The 27,519-nt window shown below is 43.8% G+C and overlaps 1 protein-coding gene across 1 annotated transcript; it reads right to left on the reverse strand.

Moving 5' to 3' along the window:
* Nucleotides 1–5,388: 5,388 nt before the first annotated feature.
* On the reverse strand, nucleotides 5,389–21,161 carry SQLE (squalene epoxidase). The gene is made up of 11 exons (XM_057429789.1): nucleotides 20,761–21,161; nucleotides 18,483–18,735; nucleotides 18,034–18,214; nucleotides 14,862–14,958; nucleotides 11,213–11,326; nucleotides 9,533–9,704; nucleotides 9,156–9,251; nucleotides 8,495–8,637; nucleotides 7,289–7,385; nucleotides 6,683–6,770; nucleotides 5,389–5,933 (listed from the first exon to the last, which is right to left on the reverse strand). The coding sequence occupies exons 1-11, from the start codon at nucleotides 21,043–21,045 to the stop codon at nucleotides 5,741–5,743; spliced, it is 1,719 nt and encodes a 572-aa protein (XP_057285772.1). The 5' UTR covers nucleotides 21,046–21,161; the 3' UTR covers nucleotides 5,389–5,740.
* Nucleotides 21,162–27,519: the final 6,358 nt, after the last annotated feature.

Consider the following 27,519-nt stretch of genomic DNA (forward strand, 5'->3'; position numbering starts at 1 on the left):
CCCACACCTTCCATCCCCGCTACAGTGGAGCCAGTATAGTAAATAACAGGTTTGGGCTCTGCTGGCTGCTGCTGCAGGAGCAGCCCTAATTCATAGAAATCACTCATTGCCACAAGAATAAACAGAACAAGATTAATGAATGTGAGAGGGAAAGCAATGCATCAAGGAGACTTTGTAATCTTGTAGCTAGCAGGGTACCCACAGCATCTGGATCAAGCAAGGATCACATGGAAAACAGAGGCAGCAAATACGTCCAGTCGTAAGGAAGGTGGAGCTTCACCTCCTAAACCTCAGCAGCAGGTTTTTCTGTGTGTTGAAATACAGGTGAGGGCTATGTCTATGCTGTGTGTCGCACACAGTGCATGAAGCAGGTGTTGCTGGGCTCAGCACGGTGCTCAGGAAGCCCCACATGGACATGTCCAGGACCTCAGTATTCACTCAACCCCATGAAACATGTCAGGACCCATCCTGTGACACAGGAACCGCCTGGCCTGGCTCACACCTAAACCAGAGCAGCCTGATCCACCCATGCTGGAAATGGGCCCTGCTCCGTGCTAATCCCCTTCCCTTCCACACCACACCCAGGAGGTGCCTGTGGTCCTGGTGTGTTTCCCACCATAGATGAAGCCTTCGTGCTTGAGCCACTGCTCGACTATAGACCCTCACCCCACTGCAAGCTTCCCCTTTTTGTCCTGCACCAAGAGAACCCACTCCTGCATCCTGGAAGAGCCCATGAAGCCAAACCCTCACCAACGGTACTGCCAAAAGTAAGTAAGGTCTAAGGCAGGTTCTAGATCACACTAACCTGGCCTAGTGCAAGGTGTCCCTGCCTGTGGCACGGAGGGTGGAACCAGATGATCTTTGAGATCCCTTCCAACCCAAACCATTCTGTGAGTCTATGAAGCATACAGACAGCAGGTAGAGGAAGTGGATACTTGTGCATTCAATTCTATATGCTTTCACAACCCAATGTATACTTTCAGGCCCATATTATCTATCCGCCGCTAGATTGGAGCTACCAAAAACCACACCTGGGAAGATGCTGTTAAGATGCTATAGCCTGAAAAACGTGAATCTGCACCCAAAGCAAATGTTGCATTGCAGAAACCTGACAAAGCAGCAGCTCTGCAAGAGCAGCCCACAGGAAACAAGGTGCTGAGCTGAGGAAAACCCAATGTTCCCATGCAAAAACAAATTACCCACTGTAATAGCAGAGGTGGAACTGGTTAAAATCATATACAAGAATGCAACACACCCCACCAAGTCATGTGGGTGCTTCTCCAGGATTGCTCACTACAGATGCAAGGCACTACGGATGTGTGTCTTCACATGAGCAAGAGCTTCAGGATTTGCCCTCCGGTCCTGATGGCGGTGGTTGCCTGGCAACCCATGTGTGGACCAGCTGTGAAACCCAGCTGTGATGCCACAAGCTGCTTCTTCCATGGCTCTCCACTACCTCTGCCATCTGAGAACCAGCAAAGGCCAACACTTCACAGCTCCTCCTGACCCTGCCTGAATCATTCCCAGCTTCTGCTCTGCCAGACATCAGTCATTCAAAGGCTCACTTCATGTGGAGCTGTAGGTTTTTTGCTCTAGCCCTTCCCTAACAGTTCCCAACAGCCTGTTCACTTTTCCGACTGCTGCTGCAAGCTCATGGTAGCTGGCAGAGGACCAGTCACAGCGAGTCCAGGACCACGGATTCCACCATCAGGCTTGTAATTCCCATTTATGTTACTTTGCTGATGCTGGTGGTGGATTCCAGTCACTACCCGGAACACCATCCTGCCAGCTTTTGTTTTCAGTGCCTTGAATAACTTTATCTCAGCAAACTCTGTCACACTGCTGTTCAGTGCACAGCACAGGAGCTTGCACAGCTCTTTGGAGCTCCACAGGGAACAATTTAGGACCTGCTGACACTAGTGTCCATGCAGGAATGTTGTGCTGAGCAAGCCAGAGTTGCTCGATGGATAATTTATCAACTGCCCATAGTTGTTCTGGAGTTTGATCTGGTCCAGAACACACAAGCTGGTTCCAGGAGCGGTGTGAGCACTGTGAGCCAGCTATCGATTCCTGCCCCACTGACTCAACGCAGGCAGTGTAGAGCTGCAGTGAATACCAGGTCTGGGGACACAGGAGCAGCCTGTGAAGTAGCTCAGGTCACAGCTTCCACATGGGAACCCAGTGCAGGAAACACGCTCCATGCACCTTTCCCATCTATAACCCGAGTCCTGTACTGCAACACGTTTCAGGCTGCAAGTGTGAAGCAAGGACCAGAAAACAGAGTGGGAGGAGGCAGAGGTCAAGTGCATGGCAAGAGGGAGAAAGACAAGACAATTACAAGGGAGGGAGCAACGTGTTTTAATCACCCCCTTTTTTCCTATTTCCACAGATGTTTGGAAACCCCAGTGACAGCACTGGTGTCGCACATACTCTGGAACAGCTCGATTACAGCTCAAGTGTGGCTCTTCAAAACCAGATCACCGTGCAGCTGAAACAGAACTTGGGGAACGCAGATGAGGACCAGCACAGGGCCCCTGTTACTGGCTGGTAAAAAAAACAAACAGTTTTTCCCCTGCAGTGTACTGCAGATCCAGTGAGACAGATTTCAGAGTGAAGCCTTCCAAGTGCTGTTCAGAATCATTAACAAACCGCTTACAGCTACAGAGAACAACAGGCTTCTCTTTCCTTACATTGCAGAGCAGGCTGTGTAAGCCCCTGTTCACATTGGCTCCCCAGAGAGGGCACCATAACCATGCCCAAGACTCCTCACATTGCACTCCTGCTGCCTGAGCAGCACAATCACATCCTAAGTGACAAAATCCAGCAGCCGATCCAGGACTAACCGAGCACTTCCTCTTTGTTCAGGGTGGTTAAAGGGAAAGTGGGAGGAAATCAACCACTGCTCTGCCTTGTGCTTGCACTGGAGCTGAGGGAACACATGCACAGCCCCAGCAGGCATTGCTCCTCACACAGCGCCCAACACCACAGGCCTGCTCTAGCACAGGTTTTATAGCCATGATGGAAGAACCAAACCTCTCATTGCCCCATAGATTTCCAGTAAAGAGCTTATCCAAACTAAACCCCGAAAACAAGAGGATCAAGAACACTCAACCTACAAATGGTACAAATCTCTCCAAGGCTTGCAATGCTTTCACACATAAACCAACACCCCAGTGATGAACAAGCCTCCACTCCACACACCAGTGGAGGGGGCATCCAGGAAAAGGCCCCAGAGAGAGGTTGGAGCAGCTTCCAGTACCTAAAGGGGGCTACAAGAAAGCTGGAGAGGGGCTTTTTAGAAGGCCATGTAGTGATAGGACAACAGGAATGGCTTAAACAGAAAGGTTTAGACATTAGGAAGAAGTTCTTTACTGTGAGGGTGCTGAGGCACTGGCACAGGGTGCCCAGAGAAGCTGTGGCTGCCCCATCCCTGGCAGTGTTCAAGGCCAGGTTGGATGGGGTTTGGAGCAACCTGCTCTAGTGGAAGGTGTCCCTGCCCATGGCAGGGGATTGGAACTGGATGAGCTTTAAGGTCCTTTCCACCCTAACCCAGTCTGTGATTCTGATTCTCACTCTTATTTGGCTCAAGAGCTGCTTCTTTCATGACTTCTCCCCACCCCACAAGCTCTGACGAAACCACTGCAGCCAGGGATGAGAGACCACAGTCAGGAGCCTTGCCCTGTGCCTTTTCTTCACTGCTGTTGCTGGCACTGACGAGCCAGTGCTGCCAACACCACTGAACACCAACTCATCAGTAACCCCACTGTGAAGCCCCCCCCCTGCACTGCCCTGTGTCCAAACACTCCCAGTGTGTTTGGTAGTTCAAAGCCAGTCCTCTGTCCTGGCTCAAGGATAAGGCCCCTAACCATGCCAGGAGCTGTGTTTTCAGGTTGTTCTTCCTCACACACACACACACACACTGTGTTTATCTCCCCCGCAGTGATTTTCAACATCAAAACACTTAAGCGGGTACTTAGGAAACTGAATTTAGGAAAATAGAAGAAAAAAAAAGCACTTAAGCATACACATACATTTAAGCAGAGGTATTTCCTGAAAAATCAGATCCGAAAACCTTTCATTAACCAGAGATACACAGCAAAAAAATCTACAGCTATCACCTTTTATTACAGCAAGCTGAGGATGGGTAGCTGGCTCAGGACTTTTTGTGCTTGACTTTAAGGAGGCTGACTGCAAATGAGATAAAAAAACCCAGAAAATGTAAAATTAATCAATATTTTCACCAATTTTGAACACACTCGTATAAACCCTGCAAACTTTGTGTTACCCTCCAAGGGGCAGCTCTTAGTACTTTACCCTGAAGTTAAAGCACAGACATATTCTTGGTGTGTGTGATTTCAAGAGGGTATCGACAGTGTTAATGGTGATAAAAATATCAATCCTTTTGCTTCTGGAAAAGGACATTTGGAATTAACTGCCACATAGATAGAATCAGAATGAAATGCTAAAGAAGCCTCTCCCCAGACTTTTTCCCACAGTCCAACACAAACTGGATGTTTCGATGCAGTTGGTGCAATCTGTTGTTTTCAAGATGTTTCACCAGTACAGAAGCATGTTACTGCTCTCTCAGCACTGCTGCGTGACTGCTCAGCCAGCCAAAACAACAGAGCCACACAGGGATACACAAAGCAATCATAAGAAAAATGCGTAAGAAAGGTAAAGAAAAATGACAACACACAAGAACAAAGGGAAACGCACTGATAGTGATAACATTGAGAGGAACAGTGACCAACAGTACAAGATATAAGCCCTCCAGTAGCATGCAGTAATTTCTACAGGAAAAAATCCCCAAAACATACTATTAAAAGGACACTTTGTGCTACTTCTCGTAAGTTTTTACAAGTAATATTAAAGGTTACTGTCTCTGACAACAGCCTGGCCTGAATTTGTTTCAGTGGATGCAATCTGTTGCTGTGCTTCAGTCTGTGGCAGTGTTAAGCTTCAGCTGCACACCCTCCCCAGCAAAACCAATCCAAACCCCTCAGGTTTTACAAGGGAGGGACATGGGAGGGAATTATCCAGGTTATTTTCAGTACCTGAGTGCAATGCAGTAGCCACATGACTATGGTTGGATTATTACTCGCTTAAATGAATTCTGGCGTAATGAATGATTTCAGAAGAGCAACATGGCACTTGCAACAGGGACTGCAGTTAAAGGTATGATGACACTGCAAGATCTGAAATCCTTTCCAGTGTCCTTTTAAGTGTCTGCAGACCAGTACCTCAGCTGCATAATGGAAGAGAAGCGAATCCTAATGAAACAACCCAAATCAAGAATGTTACACTATCTCACAGTAAAGAAACAGTCTATAGCACTACTGAAGAGAAGCATGGATAAAGCATGGAAGAAAGAAGGATAATAGCAGCATATGGTTTACCATGTTCACTTCTCAGTTTATTAATATTAGTGGTGCACTCGGCAATGGCAAAAGCAAGGGATGAAATTCTGACAAAACTGGCAATTCTCTACCACATGTCAACACATAATCATGGTCCTTGTAAACAGCTACCTCCTCTCTGGACTGAAATTGCAAAGAAAAGAATATTTACATATAATATATATGTATATACCCACAAAACCAAAATTAAGTCAGATCCTTATCAAGGAAATCACGTTTTGCAGAGAAGAAAACATAACGCACTATTAAATAGTAGAGCTCCAAAGATTTTGAAGGCATCGTGATTTTCATGTTTTCTTCCTCCAGTCATTTCCCCCTGGACTTTAGTAGACTAAATACTTCATTTCAGAGTAAATAAGTGGAAATATTATCGAGCAACTCCGGTAAAGAATGGCTCCACTATTGACAAACGCTCGAGGCTTCATGATCCAGGACTCTGACTTGAAGCAAAAATAAACAGCATATAATGCTACAGCAAAGAAATGGCCAATCAGCACCATTGGCTTAGGAGATAACCTGTATTGAGAATAAAGAGACAGAACATGTCAATAAACAGTACTGGAAAGCACTGACAGAAATTAAGTTTACAAGGAGAGATATGCACTCAGGATGACCCTCCCCTCCCCTTCTGATTTAGGCAGCTCTGGTGCTTGCATCTCAACTGAAAAAAACACACTTAGTTGTCTTGGAGCTGCTCCATGCTCTCTGTTCTCCCCACAGTGCAGCCAACACATGCTGCTGCACTCTCCTCATTCCCGGCAGCCTGTGCCTGCCTCCATCAGCCCCCAGGAGATTACTCTCAACAAGCTCTATCACTGACAGTTCCCGTTCCAAAACCAGAGAAACATGCTCAAAGCAGTATGAGTTATTGCACAGTCACTGGTTTCTGAGGGGTCAATCAAAACACCTTGACAGTTCCACCATTCTTTATGCTCTTTCATGGGAGACCTCATCCTTTGCTATTCCCAACTCATCAAGCATGAAACACCTCCACCAGGTCCTCTGCCTCATTCAAACTCCCATGCCACACACATTAACCTCCCTGCAGTTTTTAGTGGCATTTTTTACACAGAAAAACCCAAAACAGAGTCAGCTTTTAAACACATCTTCTAATAAAGCTCCAACCTTTAGTACAATCCTAAAAACATAGGCTCCTGTGGACTTGGACTACTGCCCCTGTGCGGAGCTGACTGACTGGGAGCAGAGCACAGAGGCTCACCACACTCTCCTGTTCACATTAGCCATTTCCAGCACCCTGTACTTACACAGACAGCAATCCAACAGGGCCTGAGACACATTCTCCACCAAGCCTGAAGTAATGGAAACAGGCTTTCTTCAGCTGATGCAAGGAATCTACAAAATAAATTACAATGACTCAACAAATATATTCAACACATACTCAAAACTAACTCAGCATACACAACGGTGATACCAAATCCAAGACTTTTGGTACTTTGGTAGCTGTTCTGTTAAATTTAATTGGATTTTGAGCTAATTTTATTGAAGTAAAGGATATTCTTACAGAGTATCTATAGAATATTCATGAATTAACTGACAAAAGAACAAGTGTTTTCTGCTTGTTTCTTTGTGGGGTTTTTCTTTGGTTTTGCTTTTTGAATGCCAGCTCAAGGCTTGCCTTCACATTGCCAAAACTCAGTTTACGTACCGCTAAAACTAAACCATTAGGCAGAGAATGCAAACTAACTCACTAAATTCCTTCCATGGATATATATTTAATATTTATCAATATACATATAGATATGCAAGAACACATGGACATATGTTCACACACACACACACACATCCTTTCCTCAGGCAAGTTTATTTACCAAGCTGTAATTAGTCAGGAGCTATCTTTATGTTATATTTACCATCTGTGGCAGCAAAGAGTTCATACAGGGCCTGGGCAAGGACGTTCACTACAAAAGAATGAGACTTTTTTCTTGACCAGTAAAATGTCCTTTTGGCCTGAAAAAGGAAAAACAAAAGATGTAAGTTTTTCTGTCAGTAGACACAGAAGCGCATTCAAAACACTCCCAAGCAGGCAGTAAGAGTCATACTCATGAAAATGTGGAGTGGATCAGTGTGGAATCTACGTCAGTAAGGAATTCTGGAAACTTGTTCAACCAGGCTTTTCTTAGTAAATATAGAAAAGGCAGCACAGAAGGGTGTGCTTCATCTCAGCCTGTAGTGGCTGGTGCACGTCACAAACTTGGAAGTGTTACCTACTTCTTGTTGTTGACGGAGTGGAAGTAGGAAATAACTGTAAGTCCGAGGTGATGCTGAGATCTAGGTATGTGCAGGTGTTCAGGTAAGTCCTGTATTGTCCTAACATTCAGGGTCCCTCTTAAGGGCTTCTCAATTCTCACTTTCAAAATCCTTTACTTGTCATCTATAGCTATTCTAGCTGTAATTTAGCCAAGACAACATAAAATCATAGAATGGTTTGGGCTGGAAGGACCTTATCCTCCGGTTCCAACCCCCTGCCTAACCTGATTAAAAGCAGTGAAGAAATAAACAAGAAATCTTATTATTTACTTAGCAGAAGTCTGGGTCAAAATCTCACAATAAAAACAAACCTGGCATCAACACTGATGGTGCTGATTGCTGGGAAAGAAGGATGTTCCCTAACTTCCTACTGCAAGATTAATGCAGCAGGCAAAAGGCCAGTGGAGCATGGAGATGTGCCTGGAAAAAACCTGGTCCACATGCTCACTACTCCCTACTCCTGCAACAGTAATGGCCCAACCCCACCCATTTACCATCAACCTATGTTACAAGCACATTATTAACAGGGGCAGATAAGGTTATACTAGCAAAGTGGGCTCACTGCACACAGCACGCATGACAGCACAACATGACAGATCAGCAAGCAGTGTTGATTCTGCCTTTTGCCACACAGCCACAGCACTCCCAGACCACAACTCTGTTCCCTCGTGAACGCCTCATGTAGGTTTTAATACCCAAAACTTCAAAGACTGCTGTGCCTTGCTAAAAACTTACACATGTCCCCAAGCTGCACAGAACTTAGGAAAGAGTCATCAAACTGCAGTAAAAGCTGCAAAATAAAGCTTCACCTGAAGAATGTCAGAGTCTTCATAAAGGTCTGGAATATCCTGGAGCAAACTCTTCCATATTTTAATATCATTTAAAATAACACTCATTCCTCCACCAGTTAGAGGGTGTCTTATATTAAATGCATCTCCTAAAAGCAGAACACCTGCGTGGAAGAGAAAAATTCATGGGATACTGCATGACCAAACCCTTTATTTTTTTCTAATCAAACTTACTAAGAATTCATTCCCATCTATAAAATGGGAGGAAGGGGAGGAAGGGAAGGAATGAAGGATTTAATTTAAACAGGCTTAAAAAGGCTTAAACATGAACAAACTCAGTATTTCTCCCCTACAGGTTATGTGTGCGATTCAAAGAACACACACACTTTTTAAGGTAATTTCTTTCCATTTTTAATCAAGTTTTCCTTAAAAAGACCAAGCTTGTATCAGCTTGAGCAACTGAGTGATTTAAACTTAAAAATCAAGCAAGCCCCAATTTGAAGTCGTGTCAATATAAACGTCCCACTTGCACTCTGCCCAGGGTATACAGTTTCAAACTTATCTCTCACAGAAGAATCGACAGTTGTATCGAACACCAAATATACATCTATGGCAACAAAGCCCAATGTCCCCAGAGAAGTCCATAATGCCTTTTCCCCTCCTTTTATTCCACAACACACACCTTTTTTGTTTACAGCTGACGGGGGCAGGAAGCTGGCCGGCATCGTCCTTAAGCGATCGGTCTGAACTGCTACTAAGAATGGCTCCTTTAAGTGATCTGCAATAAATTTTTCAGTTACACAACTTGAGAGTGTCAAATCATGTTCACACAGCCCATTTTAACCTCTTCTTAGAGAGATAATCCTTCTGAATTGCTAGTCTCACAGATGTGAGCTAAACAAACTGCTGTGGGGTGTGGAATCAAAGAAGGGTGAATGGGAACTGAATCAGTAACTGTGCACATGGAAAAAGGCCTCACAGTTCAATGGATTCAGTGAGATGGGCCCTTCTGGCACATGTAACAGTGACAGTTCTGGATGGAAATCTTCCTGCACTTACCAGGTAGCTGTGGATGAATGTTCTCAATCATGTATTCCTTTAAATTCTTTGGCATTTCCCCCCGAATATCAACAAGGACCCGAGTCTCAGTTGAAGAAATCTGATAGATAAGCACTGGACTGGTTTTAGCTAGAACAAGTTCAGCATAATTGGCTTTAAACTGTGGTGCATCCTTGAAGAGAAAAGAAGGGGAAGAGACCTTGAGACTGATTAATGAAAGGATATTCAACTTTAGAAATTCAAAATCATTTTAAGTACTCTGAAATAAAATCCCATATCACAGTGTGTTACTTACCTCTATGAACAAGTATTTTCAGAAAAGGAAGTTCTTAACTTCAGTGTAGTTACAATTCTTTTCACAACACATTTTAATTTTTACTCAAAAATACATTGTTATCCATTTCACTTGAACACCTCACTAATATTTAAGACATGCCATTGAAAGCCTGTAATGTAATCACTGTAGTGAGTTTTGGCAAGAGGATGTTCTCTTTTCATAAAGAAAGTGCTGGGAGGGAAAGAAATGCACTGTATTTCTGTATGTATGTATTGTCTCTGTATGCAACTATATGGAGATACCAACTGAGGAAGAATCACAGGGTCTTATCTAACCAGGTCTTACATAGGTTTCCAAAAGTAGAGAAACAGGAGGTCCTTGGGCAGTGGCAACTGGCTTCGGGACCCAAAAAGTGCTAAAGTTCCTCCAAGTCAGTGTTCCCAGTCCAGTGAAAATGCTGTGGTTTGCTTTCTTCTCCCTTCATTCTTTTTGCTGTTAATATTATAGTCAATGCAGCAGCCACAAAAGGCAAGACCCAGCCAGCATTTCTACCTGGGTTCTCCGACCACTCAGCTACCAACCTAGATTCCCACTTTCTCTCTTGAAGTATATAGATCCTGAAGGTATGTATGTACCTGTTTACAAGGCACCCCACCTTCAGGCAAAAGCATGGTTTGGGGATTCTTATGGAGTATAAAACATGAGTGGTTTGACCCGTAACTGCCAGGATGATCTAAAACTCCAGATCTCAGCTCCCTGAACAAGTGTCATGAGTACTGTGAGAAACAAGTGTCACCAGCTCAGCTACCAATAAGTCAACACAAAAACCAGTCAAAGCACTTATAGCCACAGAAATTATCTTACAAATTGGGTTCCAGCTTTAAAATGGTGTCCTCTTCTAATCCAGAAATTCTATGCTAATAGCACATATAGCACTACCTTATACAAGATGCTGAAACTATTCTTCAAGGAAAAAGAATATCTGTGAACAGGTTCAGTATGCCCAGGGCTCAGTTAAAACTTCCTGCGTTGAATCCTAACCAGTTTCTTTTAAACCCTCTCTCATTCAACTATATGCTTAACACTGTGCTCCACTCTTTAAACCAGAAATCTAACTTTTAAAGTTTCTTAGAAGTGTTTTAAGAGTCAAAAATCTGATCTGTAACTGTACAAGTTAACTGGGTATGCATCAATAACGTAAGAGTTAAAACATGGACTAAAATATCCAAGCAGTCCTCAAAGGGACACAAAAACTGATAGAAAAGCTAGTTAAGTACCTAAAAGCATAGTTCTAATTGATTCTTTCGGAAAAGATGCTGAACAACAACATACTCAGTGAAATTCAGACCCACATTAAGAGGCAGTAGTACACTGGCTTACATAATATTATATATAAACGTTACCTTTAAAATGCAACCAACAAAATGGGATGAAACAGTAACTTTGTTGGAGACCAAGTGTTTTCTAAACTTGGAGAAAAGTCCATCAGCAACAACAGTGAGTGGTGCATGAAGTTCCTGCAGCATGAGGTAAAAAAAGATAGGACATTTTCAATTTTGCTTCAGAACAGTGGGAAACAAATCACAAGCTCCCATTTGCAATTGTGCATTACATGTTCTACAAACAATAAATAGGTAAGAGGATCACAGAAGGTATTTATACTTTATGTATTTCTGCCTTCCTCATATTCATGCTTCTCACAGAATCATAGCATAGTTAGGGTTGGAAAGGACCTTAAGATCATCTAGTTCCAACCCCCCTGCCATGGGCAGGGACACCTCACACTAAACCATGTCACCCAAGGCTCTGTCCAACCTGGCCTTGAACACCGCCAGGGATGGAGCATTCACGACTTCCTTGGGCAACCCATTCCAGTGCCTCACCACCCTCACAGTAAAGAATTTCTTCTTTATATCCAATCTAAACTTCCCCTGCTGAAGTTTGAACCCATCACCCCTTGTCCTATCACTGCAGTCCCTGATGAAATGTCCCTCTCCAGCATCCTTGCATGCCCCCTATGAGGTCTCCATGCAGCCTTCTCTTCTACTACTTTCTCAGCCTATGTTCATATGCGAGGTGCTCCAGTCCCCTGATCATCCTCGTGGCCCTCCTCTAGACTTGTTCCCACAGTTCCATGTCCTTTTTATGTTGAGGACACCAGAACTGCACATAATACTCCAAGTGAGGTCTCACGAAAGCAATCCTTAACCCTATTTCCTCTAAAAGATCTAAGAATATACTTTGGCTTTTTCAGACATGTCTTCAGATCCCATAGTCACGGCACTATGTAGGAGCTTGGATCAAAAATAGACAAGGAAGTAGAGTAATTGCTGCCTTCAGCATATAGAAGAAAAAAAAAAACAAGACAAGCTTTTAAATTAAAGAGCTATGTGAAAGCAACTAAACAAAACCAAAGAGCTACAAACTGAAAGGCAGTAAGCATAGCAAAATCTTTACAAGAGCAAGCAGTGAACCCTCAGCAGTTCCTGGCATACTTGGGAACTATAGGAACAAATAGTGCACAGAGACAAAATACAAAATAGAACGCGAGTAAACTGATGAGGTTCAGCCTGAGTGTAGGCACATTCCTAATATTTACCACACACTCTTCTCTAACATATGCAAATTATTCCAATTACTCACATACCTTTTTAAGCAATCTATGTATGGTAACATAACAACACCATTATACTATCATTATTCTAGAAATAATTTAGAGGTAGATGTTTCCTTCTACCTACAGCTTTCTCAATGTCAGTATATTCAGTGATGTAACTGCAGACAATGATAGATTGAGCATTGGTCCTTGGCCAGGACCAACTGAGCATTGGTCCTTGGCCTTCAACAGTCCACACATTTGGCATGAGCAGGAAAGCTTTCAGAAAGTAGCAAGGTAAAAAAGCCTTAGTAGTCCCAGAAAACATTTTACTATTGGATGGAAGCATCTGGTGGGCTAGTATGTGAGTGGGTTCCTCTATAAGCAGTTCTCTCCTGCTTAGGAATGGATCAGCCACTTATGTCACACAGTCCTTACATCTTTTACTGTGTTATGGGACATTGGACAAAATCAGAGGAGAGCAAAGCTGAGGAAAATAATACAGGCTTATGGTTTCTGAGCTTATCGAAGTGAGCTCCTGAGTAGAGTTAACAAATCCTCTTTCCTATACATTCCTGTCTCAGAATACTGCAAGCTCTAATTCTTCCTGCAGTTAAAGCAAAGTCACCTCCACATAAGGGTTCCCTGGTGTCTCATCATCTGAACATTCATGCTAGTTTTTCCACAGTCAACACACTAAGACTTTACAGTTGCCTGGTTTTGATAAAGTTGACTTGGAGCATACTGGCTAATTTGAACCTCACTGAAGAGAGTAAAAGTCTCACAGGTAATATGGTAGACAACAGGGATGAAGATAACAGAAAAACACAGTAACAGGATAGATCAGACTGCTTTCTTTATGAAAGGGGGCTAAGGAATGCAAACAGGCTTTGGGTTTCGGTTTGGGTTCCCCAAGTTGTTTCCCAGCTGTAAAAAGTCACAAGTAGAGAAATACAGCTAAGAATAAATGTTTAGTGGAAATTTCTTTCTCTAAAGTCAAAGGAGATTGAGGCCACCAAACGAAACAGCTCTTTCCAGTCACAGAACCTCAGCATAAACATGAATTTGTTTATCCCCATTATACACACAGGAAACTCAGAGCCTTAACAACATCCAGGCTCTCAGGACAGATGCAGGCTAAAACACTGATCACCCTGCTGCTGGTCAAGTAAGTCACACTTAAAATTACAATAACAACATCTGTACATGTGTAAAGCTTAAATATCAATCTCAAAACAAAATATGCACTATCTCCCTTTACCCCCAAACAAAACCAAATCAAACCCGCTTCTACACTGCTGGATGATAAAGCCGATTGGATTTGGGGGAAAACCAAACAACCAACCACTCCATCCTCCAAAATCTCCTCCTCTCAAACTCCCTCTTTCTAGTACCCATATGATTCAATAGCTTATTTTACTAGAGAGGACGTCTTTATATGTTTTACTCATTTTACATAACATGTAAGACAGACCAAGGAACAGGACTTGGAACTCCTCCGTTCTCCAGCTACCTCAAGCAGGTCAAGGACAGTGCTTCCACTCAGCTCTCTTAAAACTTACTTCTTACAGCACTTTGCCATCAAGTGGGCTGAAATGCCATTTGGCTGAGGAGGCTCTAAAACCAACCAGCTTTCTTACATCCGGGGCAAGTACTTTTAAAAGGCTCTCTTACATACTATTTTATACCACTGTTTCCATGTCTAAATGGCCTAAAGATGCTCAGAGCAGGAACTTCCAACTCCTCAGGAACTTTCTCAATCTTGTATGGAGGGCAACACCCTGGCTACATGACTTTAGGCAGCAAAGGAATTTTGAAGTCAACAAAGGAGATTACAAACTTGGCTCTTCTAGAGAACAGGCATTATATCCAGCACTTCAGCATATTGTTTCTACCCAGACTGGTCTTTCCTAAACTTTTAATTAGGAGTTGACACAGTTTGATAGCAGTTTAGCACTGGTTGAGGCAAAGAATATTCATCAAATCAGTGATGCAATTAAAATAGGCCAGAATTCTGTGATCCAAGAAATTACTGGACAAAGCTCTCTCTCTGAATAGGCACCTATCTTATTTTCAGATACCTTAGCTGTGGTATCTGCATCCACATCCAGATGGTGGAAGTATATGTGGAAGTGTAAATCATTACACACAGGCAAAGCACAATTCTTAATATATTGCGTTTTCCACTAGTAACTCTCAAATGATTGTAAACTCCAGATATATGAATATTGAAATAATGAACTGAATTCTCCAGACACACTAAATATAAAAGCTGCACACGAAGTTATAACAAGAATTCCCATAGGCTGGCACTGTATGTCTCTTTATTAATGCTTTCACTTGCTTGATAACGCCATTATTTCTGCGCCAGTGCTCCAAAATAAAGCTTATATGTATGAACCAACCCTCGATTTTCTCAACAGTTTAACAAAGATTGTAACACAGAACTGTCCTACCTTGGTATCTCCAGTTTCTTTGTCCTTGTACTGAACACCCACAACACAGTCATCTTCCTCAAGCAATTCTACCACAGTCCCCTCAATGAATTTTGCACTGAAACAGAACAGAGGGTTTAAAACAGAATGGAAGATTAATGCTGCCAGCATTTCAAGGCACTAGACAAAGGAGAACCAGATTTTCACTAATCCTGTCCCTGCCAAAACAAACCACTTGCTTCAATTTTACAAAGATGCGTTCTTGACCACTTTCAGAAGCCACATTAAAAACCAAAAGGGCTTGGCATTAATTTCAGTTCAACACTACCATTTGGTTTGAGACTTGAGAATAGTCTAAAAACTGTTGCGCTTATCTTAAACAGCAAACCACTTAGCAGAATCCCCAGTTGTGCTTCGGGTACTCCATGGCCATGTAAGAGCTGCAGAGAGGAGTGTGACACCTACTAATGGTCAGAAACCAGGCAGCTGACCAAGACATCCCTGCTCAAGATGGGAAATGCTGACAGTGCAGGTGAGACCTGACTGAAAACAGAATTCAGGAGCAAGATCTGAAACAGCAATTCTACACTAACATGTACACAAAGATAATGGTACCTAATTTCCAGAGTAGTCCACAATAAACTAACCTGTTTAGGATACGGTCATCTCGTTTTTCACTTCAGGAACTCAGCATATTCCTGTATTTTCTTTCCCCTATTTTCTTGCTATTCATACTTTTCCAGTTCTGCTAATGCTTATGTTCACAGTTTGAACTGAGTATCCCTTATGTCCACCTCCCAAACAGAGCTATTTGGGGTAAACAAGTTAAATCCCTGTACACTTATATCCCCTGTTGGGTCCGAGCTGTTAAACCTGATCCCAGAAGTTCAGACTTAGCAGCTCAACACAGACACTCTCTTCCTCACAAATATTTGCATATCCAGATAGAATTCCACAACTTGGAGAAATTAGCTAAAGGTCTACATGAGAATTCAACAGCTTGGTATTTTGGGCTCTTGGAGGGAACATGAGCAATTGAATTCAAGTCTTTTCTACATGTTAGCCAGCACAGAAATTTCTGAGCTTAATTTGCGAGGCAACAGGCAGGTTGGCTGGATCAAAACATGAATGGTTACGTGTTAGCACACTGACCGAAACTTCACCAGCAAGGGAGGGCAGCAACATGTCACGTTAATAGCACGTGAATCAGAGTTCAGCGGATCCCATCGGCTTTAAATTCCTTTTATAGCTGTCAATTCAGATATCCAAGTGAGTACTCACTTCTTTTTCTGGTTCTCACCCACTATAAAAGTGATTAACTGATGAGGCCCTTCCTCCTTCCTCTGCAAAAGTCATTTTACTCAGCTGAAATAAATTCATATTGTCTACCACTTATAAAGAGGATATATTGATAAGTAATAATAAATATATAATTATCCCCTATATTTTCACAAGCTTTGAGATGAAAAACAAAGTTTTCTGGAACTATTAAAGAGTTCTTGATCTCTCCCACACCTTAATCGAGAAGTAGTTTGCTAACATTAAACTGAAAGCAGGCATACACAAAGTGAACATAACATGGTGTGGGAAAAGGGGACAGAATTGAATTCAAGTCACAAACATTAGGTTTTGTGAGTTTCTGCTTCAGAGACTGCATACAGCCACAGGAGTTTCCCCTCCCTGTAGGCTGAGCAAAAAAAGTGCCCAAATTCCACTGAACTTGAAGCCTCAACAAGAAGCTTTGATACCTGAAGGGTCCCCAGTAAAAGAAAGACAAAGACCTGATCGAGTCCAGAAGAGGCCATGAAGATGATCAGAACAGCTGAAGCACCTCTCCTATAGAGACAGGCTGAGAGAACTGGGGTTGTTCAGCCTGGAGAAGAGAAGGCTCCAGGGAGACCTTGGCGCAGCCTTCCTGTACCTAAAGGGGCCTAGAAGAAATCTGGAGAGAGGCTTTTTACAAGGCACGTAGTGACAGGACAACAAGAATGGCTTTAAACTGAAAGAGATTTAGATTAGATACTACGAATAAGTTCTTCTCTGTGAGGGTGCTGAAGCACTGGCACAGGTTGCCCAGAGAAGCTGCGGCTGCCCCATCCCTGGCAGTGTTCAAGGCCAGGCTGGACAGGCCTTTGAGCAACCTGGTCTAGTGGAAGGTGTGCCGGCCCGTGGCAGGGGCTTGGAACCAGATGACCTTTAAGATCCCTTCCAACCCAAAGCATTCTATGAAACGTGGTTGTGGCTGCTGTATTTTAGTGCTACTTTTAACAATTCATATGATACAATAGCTATGACAGGAGAACGCAATTTCCTATTCAGAAGAGACATGTATGGTAAAAAGATGATAACACCACATTTCCCTTGTAACTGTTATTCAGGGAAATAAAGACAATACAAAAAAACACCCCACAGAAAATAGCACCTAGAATCTATTGTTTCAATAAAAGATTTCTTATTATCTCCTGTATAAAAGATGAATCAGTTAAAGAGTAAATACCAAACACTAACTTTTAGTTCCTCAGGAAGAGAAGGTGTCTTCAAGATTGTCAAAAACAGAATAACTAGAATGAGCTACTTTCATTTAGTGCTCCTGTCTAGTTAGTAGCTTGACATCCTGTTATCAGTAAAAGCAGAACAACATGCAAATGTCTAAGAAGTTCAATTTCTGGCATCATAGATAACACCAGTGAAAGAAATGTATGTCCCTGCTCATTGCAGGAGGGTTGGACTGGCCACCCTTTAAAGGTCCTTTCTAACCCAAACCATTCTATAATTGTAAGAATACCACAGATTTGCCACTTGTTTCTTGACCAAGGAAGCTCTGCACATGGCATACTGATAAGAGGTCTCTACTCCTGGTAAAGTACCAAACCCAACGATCAGTAGAAGAGAACTGACCCTTTAGCCTTGAACTGTCCTCTCACATGGATGGGCCAGTATCTTGCCTACTACTTAAAACCTATACTCCTGTAGATTAACTTGTCCCAAAAGGTAATGTATGATGTATATGAAACTCATGAACGTTACCTACAGAAAACAGAACAAGCAACTACAGCTGTTCCATTCTCTCAGTCTTGTTCATTGCAGCCCTCTATGTTGGGATAGAGGGAAGTGGTTAAGGAATCTCACAGATGCTGGGAACAGTGGTTCTGAACCTCTAGATCCCAACTGAGCTGTTCAGAAGGTGACTCACTTGGGCTCTGCCATAGCTGCCCTTCGGAGACCCATGATGAACTGGCCATGATGAAAAGCTCTTCCACTGGCCACGTGCCCATCCTCAGATGTTGGATACGGAATTTCAACCTCCAACTTGCTCTCTATGTCATGAATTATGTAACCATTTACAGTTTGTGCGTCAATACCTTCTACTGCATCTGCAAAATAGAAACCAACAGATGAGTCAAAAGAAGTTTTTAGAAAGCTTAAATATGTATTAAAAGTATTTCTTTATCTACAGTCCAATTTTCTTAATCAAAACACACACTGAAGAATTAATCTTTTCAAAATGCCACATTAGAAATATATAAGCAATTTTAATTCAAATATTAGGCACAGATCATATATTTGTTCATTTTCCCAGTAGGCATGCTTCCTCTAAAACTATTGCATTACAGATATACTCAGAGTCTTAAATGCACTCACCTTCAAGACCCAGGTCTCTAAGTGCTTTAAAACCTCCAGGTTGCAACAATTCTCCAACAATCCTGTCAGGTTCTTTCAGATCCCTCTCTATAACAGTCACCTTTCTTCCATCCCTCGAGAGCACCGTGGCCAAGGAAGAACCCAGGACGCCTGATCCCACAATGATAATTTCTGGGTTGTATTGGGGTGATAACGTTGTATTTGTAGCTGTCTCTGTCAGATACACATCTGAGAAGTTTATGTCTCTTTTACCCTTTAGAAAACAAAGCCAACAAAGTTACATGTACCATAACCTTGCCAGAGAGCTGACTTTGGTCTAGTTTTATTTTGACCTGGGGGACCGAGAGCACAGTGGTAGTTGGAGAGCATCTTCCAATTCAGTTGTACTCGACAACGCAACAAAACCACAACAAGCAGAGAGAAGAAAAAACAACACCCTTCCTACCCCCCAAAAAAAATCAAGATACTTGCTTAAACTTGCCTTGCTGCTCAAAGACACTAACTCTCAGAGACACTGAAAGTAAAGTTCCTATGAAAAGCAGTAAGCCAAAGCTGTCCCGTATTCTTGGTCTATAAAGTAACATACACCAATGCCTTCATACCAGTGAGCCACTACCACATGGAGTGTGCCTCGGGACTTTGGAAGGAAACAGATTCCCTGGAAAATGCATTTCTCTTTAATTTTACTGTAAGTGAACCTACCTACCGAAGTAACAGCTTATAATAATACCCAGCATGGAAAACTGTTAGCAGAAGCAGATACCTGGGAAATGTTATGAAGAAGGGGTCCTGAAATGAAAATTCATCAGTCAAAAGTACAGGGAAAATTACCATTCTCCTACATTTAAAGCTGTTAAGAATTGACACAGATCAGATTAGGTATCAGTTAACATATAAACTGGTACCTAAAGATCAACTGTGTTACAGGAACTTCCTACAGCATCTAATAATACACTTCAATGTGAAAAAAAAAAGTTGTAAGGGCAATTCCAGTGCAAACCAGCAAGTCATTTCTACAGCTGTGGGAATAAAGAATAGAGTCCAACTGACTCTTTCACAAATGCCTCAGCACTGCAGTGCTGAAAGTGGTAAAATATGATTGCATCAGTGAAACAAATGCCCAGAACAACAGAATTAATAGTGACACAGTGTCATGTTTGTATCTACAAAGCAACAAGGGAGTGAAAAACTGAATTCAGATAATACAAGAAACTGGGGTAAAGTCAGGCTTTAACAGAAAAACAACATAAAAATCCAGAACCTCTGACTTGCAGCCAAAAATGGTTTCAAGCTCTTTTGTGCAAGGGGTCAGTGCTCAGCTGGAAATGCCTGAAGTGCATAGGGAAAGTGCTGAGCCACAGAAGTACCGAACATGCATATCCAGTCGGTAGTCCTCAGTGGCAGGACTCCAGCTAAGCTCCACTGCCTCGCAGCAAGTCTCATGCTGAGCTCCATGGAACAGACCAACTATCTGAGCTCAGGTTGTGCAGCTAAGCAATAGCTTAGATATAATTTCCAAATAACTCTACCTGCAGTTGTCTGGACAAATGTGTTTATCTATAAATATTAGGAAGCTGATCAGAGAGCCACAAAATAGCTGATGTTGGAAAGGACCTCCGGAGGTTATCTGGTCCAAAGCAGGGTCAGAGCAGATGGGCCTGGACTGTTTGCAGCTGGGTTTTGAACACCTCCATGGACGGAGACTCCAGCACTCCTCTGGGCGATCTGTTCATGGGCTCAGCCACCCTCACAGGAAGAAAAAAGTGCTCCCTGATGCTCAGAGCAATCCTCCTGTGTTTCAGTCTGTGCCCATTGCTTCTTGTCCCATCACCAAGCACTGGATCTTCAGAGATCCCAGTTCCATCTTCTTTGCACCCACTCTTCAGGCATTTATACACTTCGATGAGATTCCCCCCGAGCCTTTTTTTCTCCAGGCTGAACAATCGCAGCTCTCTGAGCCTTTCCTTTTCCTCCAATCCTTCATCTCTACAACAGATTGGCAGCTGAAGATATTCTGCTAGTATATTAACTCTTCACTACAAATCTTTCTTTAAACACATTTGATTTGACTCTGTAACTCTATACCACTTAAATAATTTCACTCTTCTGCCATCCAAAATGAACACAAAACACAAAAAATCAAGACATCCAGCATCTAAAGACAAACCCTCTCCAATCCTTTCTCAGCTCCTTTCCCTCACCAGTGTAGAAAGTTAGAGGCCAGAGGGAACAGCAGGAAGATATTGCACCCCACATACGCGACATGCATTGAACCTACCTTTCTGGATTTGGGTTGTTCAACCTGTTGAGATCCTGGGGTGGGTTTGGCCCAGAAGAAGCCAACAAGTGGTAAAGTTGCAAGAACATCAGAGAGCATCCCCAGGTGGGTCTTTTGCTGCTGCTGCTGCTTGGGCCCCCTGAAGCGGTACCTGTACGACAGCAGCAAGCCCAGGGAGAAAAACACTAACACGGAGAGAAGCACCTCCTTGTTAGCGTAAGTCATGAGGTCTCCACACTTTTTATACACATAGATGAAGGAGGCGATACCCAGAAAGGTCCACATCGTGAGGGCACTACTTGCTGCTCCTAGACGCTTCTTCCAAAGCTTTCCTGTTGATGGATACTGTCCAAAACGGGGTTTTGTGCAAAGAACCGAAAAAAAATATGCATATAAATGCAAAGACTTCCTTTGCGATGGAAGGGAGGGAGGGAAATCCCAACGAGGAAGCAAGTAACAAACTGCACCTCGCTGGGCTGTATCAGGAGCCCCTCTAAGGCTTCCGAAAGAAGGGTTCCGACGCTTCCGAAACCGCGATAAAGAAATCGATTTAAACCGTCTTCTTAGGAACCACCGAGCTCCGCGCCGCGCCTTAAGGAAACACTCGACACCACTCGCGATGCTCCCGGATCTGGAGCTCGGCCCACACCGCCTCCCCGATCACCCCTCCGCCGTGCGCAGCCCGCCGGGACCGATGCTCCCCCGCTGGCGGCGACGCAGCCTGAGCCTTCCCGACTGGGGAGCGGAGAGATGCGGCGGCGCTGAGGGAAGGAGGGGCGGCCCCGACCAGTGACACGCCCAGGCGGGTGGCTCAGGCTCACAGCCCGGAGGGGGCGCGGCTGGCGGTCCACCTGCTCGCCTCAGGGTCCCCCTTACGGCCGCCTCACGGGGCAAGGACGCGGCGCTACTGCTGCTGCCACCGCCTCCTCCCGCCCACCCGGCAGCGCCCCACAGCGAGCACCTCACAGCGCTGGAGGGGTGGGGGGCTCATCAGGGGCGGAGCTATGCTAATGAGCAGCAGCCTCCACCTCCTTGTACGTACCGCGCGCCCCGTGCCTCAGCGGCGTGTGGCCAATCAGCGCTGCTATGCCGAGATGGCGCTATGGCCAGGCTCCCAATCAGGGCGGGGGGTAGGCGGGGCTTGCGCACGCCGGGCTCCTAGGGCGATGTGACGATCGGGAGGGCGGGGTGGGGGGCCGGGGTTGTCATGGCCACGCTGTGGGGCTCGTACCGCCGGGGGTACTGGGGTACACGGGGTGTCCCGCGCTCGGCCCGCCGCGGACGGGAGGCCGAGGGAGAACGGCTCAGATGGCGAGGGGGCGGCAGCGTGGGTGCCTGCGCTGGTCAGTCCTGAGGGATGGCACCGTCCTGCTGCAGCCTGAGGGGGGGTTTAGGCCGCTTTCCGAGAGAAAGGCGTGAGGGTGCGGCTGCAGGACAGCCAAAGGGGCAGGATGGGCCCAGAAATGCAAAAGCTGTGGAAGAAGAGGTTAAATAAAGACCTTCTGGGTGGGAAGGAGAATTCGGAGGTTTGCTCCTGGGGTGATTTGTACGGCTGGACCAAACAAACAGAGCAATCTGTTTTCAGCTTTGAGCTCCTCAGGGGGACACATCTACCAGAGAGGGACCTTCCTCAGGCTATGTACTTGTCGCAGCACAAAACAGATCTCTAGTGCAGTATTAGGATGATTAAAAATGATGAAGCTATGAAACAAGTCAGAACCTCACTCGAGGCAGAACTGGTAAAAGAATGAGCAAAACCTGTCGTGCCAGTGGAGCAAAAGGAGATGAGACTTGCAGTGTTAAAATGGACTCGATTTCAAATAGGGGAAAAAACTTTTGGTGGTTTCTCATGCAGTAAAATGGAGTCTGAAAACTATTTGGTAGACCGGAGTGAATGTGAGGTGAGAACAGGAGACAGTGGGAAAAGGGGCTTTGATTTATTCATCAGATCATAGACTCATAGAAAAAACTAGTTTGGAAAAGACCTTTTAAGATCCTGAAGTCCAACCATTACCCCAGGACTGCCAAGACCACCACTAAACCATGTCACTGAGGGCCTCATCTACATAGTTTGTGAACGCTTCCAGGGATGGTGATTCCACTACTGCCTTGGGCAGCCTGTGCCAACGCCTGAGCGCACTCTCTGAAGAAGTTTTTTCTTATATCCAGCTTAAACCTCCCCTTGTGCAGCTTGAGGCCATTTCCTCCTATCACTTGTTACTGGGAGAAGAAACTGACCCCCACCTCACTCCATTCTCCTTTCAGGCAGTTGTAGAGAGCAGTAAGGTCTCCTCTGAGCCTTCCCTTCTCCAGAATAAACAACCCCAGCTCCCTCATCCATTCCTCATCAGACATCTGTTCCAGACGCTTCACCAGCTTTGTTGCCCTTCTCTGGACCTGCTCCAGCAACTCAATATATCTCTTGTAGTGAGTCAGTTCAGGCTGGAAGTAAAGATCCTGTGATGTAAAAGAGATTAAGCCCAGGCTTTTCTATATGGTAAAGACACGGGTCTCATCCAAGAATGATGGTTATTCTTTCCGTGATGAAATGAATTCAGGTGTAGCAGAGACATCCATAATTATTGGCATCTACCTGTAATAACACATTCACAGCAGGAGCTGCTTTTCTCCAGTTTGCAGGAGCTGCTTTTCTCCAGTTTGCACTAGGGTTATTACAGCTGCCAGCAACTTTTATATTCAAACCACTTGAGGCTGAACATCTTAAATACATCTGCACTTGATTTCTTATGTACAGTGAATTAATGTTCTTTGTACTTACTAAAAATGCCTTTTTTATGGACTGAGCTCCATAGTTCATATGGACACAGTCCACAGTCAGTATGTTGTATGACCAAATTAAACCATGTGTAACCTTTCTGGGCATTTCATGCTAGAGACCAAGCACAAGAAGAACTATAGTCTTCAAGTTACTGAAACCAACAGAAACCTGCTGAAGACTAAGAAATGTCAGTTGACATGTATGAATCAACAACTAATACCAGAGCAATGCAAGTGCAAAGTCAGAACTGTACCAAGGACCAGAACAAGCTGAAGTGGCTAACAGAAAGAAGAATGTATTTTAAGAAAACAGACTGAAGCATAATTATGTGAATAAAGATAATAGTATGATGATTTTAAGATAAAAGTTCACCTTCCACTTTACTGCAAACTACCCAAACCCTATCTCCACCCCCTGTGGATCCTGCTTTATGCAGCTGTAAGGTTGTGTCGACTCGGAGACAGCATAGAAGTGTAACTCGCTACAGAACATCAACTTTCTGTCTTGTGCTGGTCACCCTGACCCAGAGCAGAGGGAGTAATACGTGGCTGCTGCAGGAAGGACTGAGTGTCGGTGATTCTAATTACAGCTGCAGGCTGTAATTAGATCTTATTAGATGACCAATAAAACTGCACGCTTGTTCTCCTTCCACCCCAAGAAATCACCTTCTGTTGATGAAATACTCATGCAAAATGTCTGTCAGGATTATGTGATTTGTGAGTCATTTTTCTTGGTAGTTCTATTGAGAGTGGTTAGTACTGGGAATTGAAGCAATTACAGGATTCTGGGTTTGAGAGCAGCACTCACAGATGCATCTGTTCGAGCTCAGATGTTACCAGAACATTTCTGTATTTCCAGCCAAGACAACAGAAGTGGCTCTCCACTACCTGTTCATTTACTCTCACTGTCCTGGCAACAGTGAAGAGCTCAACGTATTTGCATTTCTCTGTTGGCATAAGAGCTATCTTTTGTTGCTTACTTTACTGTAAATGAGAAGGGATTGCTGTGGAGAATGATTTTTTTGCTGTGGCCTTACTTTCCAGCTTTACAAAACAATCTGTTTTTCTCTGGTTTGCATTTATGTGCGTTCTTGAATTTTGTTAAGGATCTTCTTTGCAGAATAAGAAACATCCAGCTTCACTTGTAAAGCACTGTCAAGATGACTACTATGAAACATCTTCTCATAGAATCATAGAGTGGTTTGGATTGGAAGGGACCTTCAAGATCATTTAGTTCCAGCCCCTCTGCTGCAGGCAGGGACATCTTCCACTAGACCACATTTATGTTGCTTAAAGCCCCATCCAACCTGTCCTTGGACAATGCCAGGGATGGGGCATCCTCACCTTCCTTTGGCAGCCTGTTCCAATGTCTCAACACCATCGTGGTAAAGAATTTCTTCCTAATAATCTAATCTGAATCTCCCTTCTTTCAGTTTAAAGCTGTTCCCCTTGACCTGTTCCTACAGGCCCTTGTTAAAAGTCCGTCTACAGCTTTCTTGCAGTTCCTCTTTAGGCACTGGAAGCTACTCTAAGGTCTCCCTGGAGCCTTCTCTTCTCCAGGCTGAACAACCCCAGCCCTTTTAATGATTTAAATCTGACAGTAGCAGATATGAACAGGCTGAAGAAAGAATTTCTAAAATTCCATAACAACTGCACAATGAGGAAGGGCACCAGAGAAGAGTTTGGAGTTGAGCGGACTTTGATCTTAGCCCTTCTCCAGAAGCAGCTTCACTCAGCAAAATGCTGACAAGCAGCAGCTGGTAGGGCAGTGATGTGATGATGGAATAACCAGAAATGGTTGGCTGAACTCCAGGGTATACAAAATAAATCACTTGGTGAAGACTCTGCCAATCGTGCAGAAGTAGGTGTCACATGTGTGCCACCTTAAGAGGCAGACCCATAAAACACAAGAGATGCCCCCAGTTCATAGTAACAACTATCCTGGCAGCATGTGCATCAGGACCAGTATATATAAGGAGGAAATTCTTTCCTGTTAGGGTGGTGAGGCACTGGAATGGGTTGCCCAGGGAGGTTGTGAATGCTCCATCCCTGGCAGTGTTCAAGACCAGGTTGGACAAGGCTTTGGGTGATACGGTTTAGTGTGAGGTGTCCCTGCCCATGGCAGGGGGGTTGGAACTGGATGATCTTAAGGTCCTTTCCAACCCTAACTATTCTGTGATTCTATCTGAGGTATCAGACCTATTGGTTACATACCACATAACTGACCAGCATGTACTGCATGAATGACCCTTGCTGTCCATGGACAGCACCAACTGAAACATCAGTGTGTTACCAGCATTGTCCTCAGACTAAGGCCAAAACACAGCACTGCACCAGCTACCAGGAAGAAAACTAGCTGTACCCCAGCCAAAACCAGGGCAATTGAGAAGGACGATTATATGAAACTGTAATTATTCAGAATTAGAGCTTTAAAGCAAGAGGCCACTTGCATGAAAAGCTGTAATTGTTGTGCATATGTCAGTGGGTGTGTGAGGGAATACAACTGTTCTTCATGTGGGGATTTCTTTATATTGAGAAGTTGGGTGGTTAATTCATTTTTCTGACAAAGTAGTGCAGTGCAGCTGTATGTTTTCAAGACTGATCACAATGAAGAACTCTGCAGATGTTTTCCCTCTATTTTTAATAGATGTTAAAAAAATTGCCTAATTTCAGAGCAACAGAAAAGTATATCATATATACTGCTGAACCCAGGACAATATGTAATCCATGAATTAGAATTTCTCTAAGGATCAAGGACCAAGAACAAGCTTAAGAACTTTAAAATGTTATGCAGCACATCATGAAAGTTCATGCTGATGGCACCCTGTATTTATAGAGCGTTCAAAGGGATGTTTAGCAATATTTTCTCTCTATCTCAGCAGGAAGATTGTAAAATAATTTGTTTCATTAATACATAATTAGGGAATGAAAGGCAGTAGCTATTATGTTCTTTGCAGTCTGATAGCACAGAGTGTTTAAGAGGGCACCTCTCTGGGGTCAGAGCTGTAATGCCTGAGAAGTCCAGGCTGTAAAGTTATTTGGTCTTGAGGAATACAGGCAACATACCGGATTACATACAGGAATACAGTGCATACAGGGGACACAGTCTGCCCCAACAGCTACATCTGTAAGCACTTTGTCCCCTTTCTGTTTTCGCTGCAAGGTTGGAACTATGTTGTCTGTTTTCCTACCATTTTATTTCTTAGATAGAACACTGATTTTTTAATGCTTTATCAATGAGTTTGCCTCTTTTTCTTACTAGAGTGGGCAAATGTTCAGTCAGTGATACCCATAATCACAAGTCAGCTGACTGTGACAGAAGGAAGGAAAGGGAAAGGCTAACTTCATGTTTTTAAAATCCCAATCCTCACACCAGCAGTGAGGGAATTTTGTGGTTTTCTCTGATTTTGAAGATCTGTTCCTAGACATTTCCTACCCATGCCTTACTGAAGACAGCCAAATGCTTACCCAAGCAACTACAGGCATATATAGTCCTCACGCTTGCAGTGTGAAGGTGGAGACGTAGGAGTATAGTTAATAGACAGCAGGCAGGCTGCAGGTACTGGGAAGGGAAGCAGAGGATAAAGAACCAGAAGGCAGAGGTAGGGGGAGAAGCATGTTGATATTTCAGTGGCATTTGTGAAAAAAATTAAACTCTTTTTGTACAGTTACACAGCATTGAACAGGAAATCAGCCTCTCTAGTGTCTATCCCCAACAGTTTCTTCTCTTTACAGCAGACCTACTATGGATCCCAGAGGCCATTTCTCTGTTGTTTGTTTGCTCTGTGAGCAGTTTGTTTCTACATAGCTGGAGCTTAGATTCATCCAGAAGGCAGCCAACTCTTCAAGTTCAGTATGGAGCAATTCTGAAGCAAGAGGTGCACTAACTCCATGAACAGGAAAGCAGCTTATATTTATGAATTCCCTTGAGGTGGAATTGCAAATTCCACATCAACTGTGTCCATGCACTAGAATTTCAGA

Source organism: Pezoporus wallicus, unplaced genomic scaffold (genome assembly GCF_028554395.1).
Source record: "Pezoporus wallicus isolate ANWC-B61680 ecotype Strahan unplaced genomic scaffold, APGP_CSIRO_Pwel_v1 contig_7545, whole genome shotgun sequence".
NCBI classification, from domain to species: Eukaryota; Metazoa; Chordata; class Aves; order Psittaciformes; family Psittacidae; genus Pezoporus; species Pezoporus wallicus.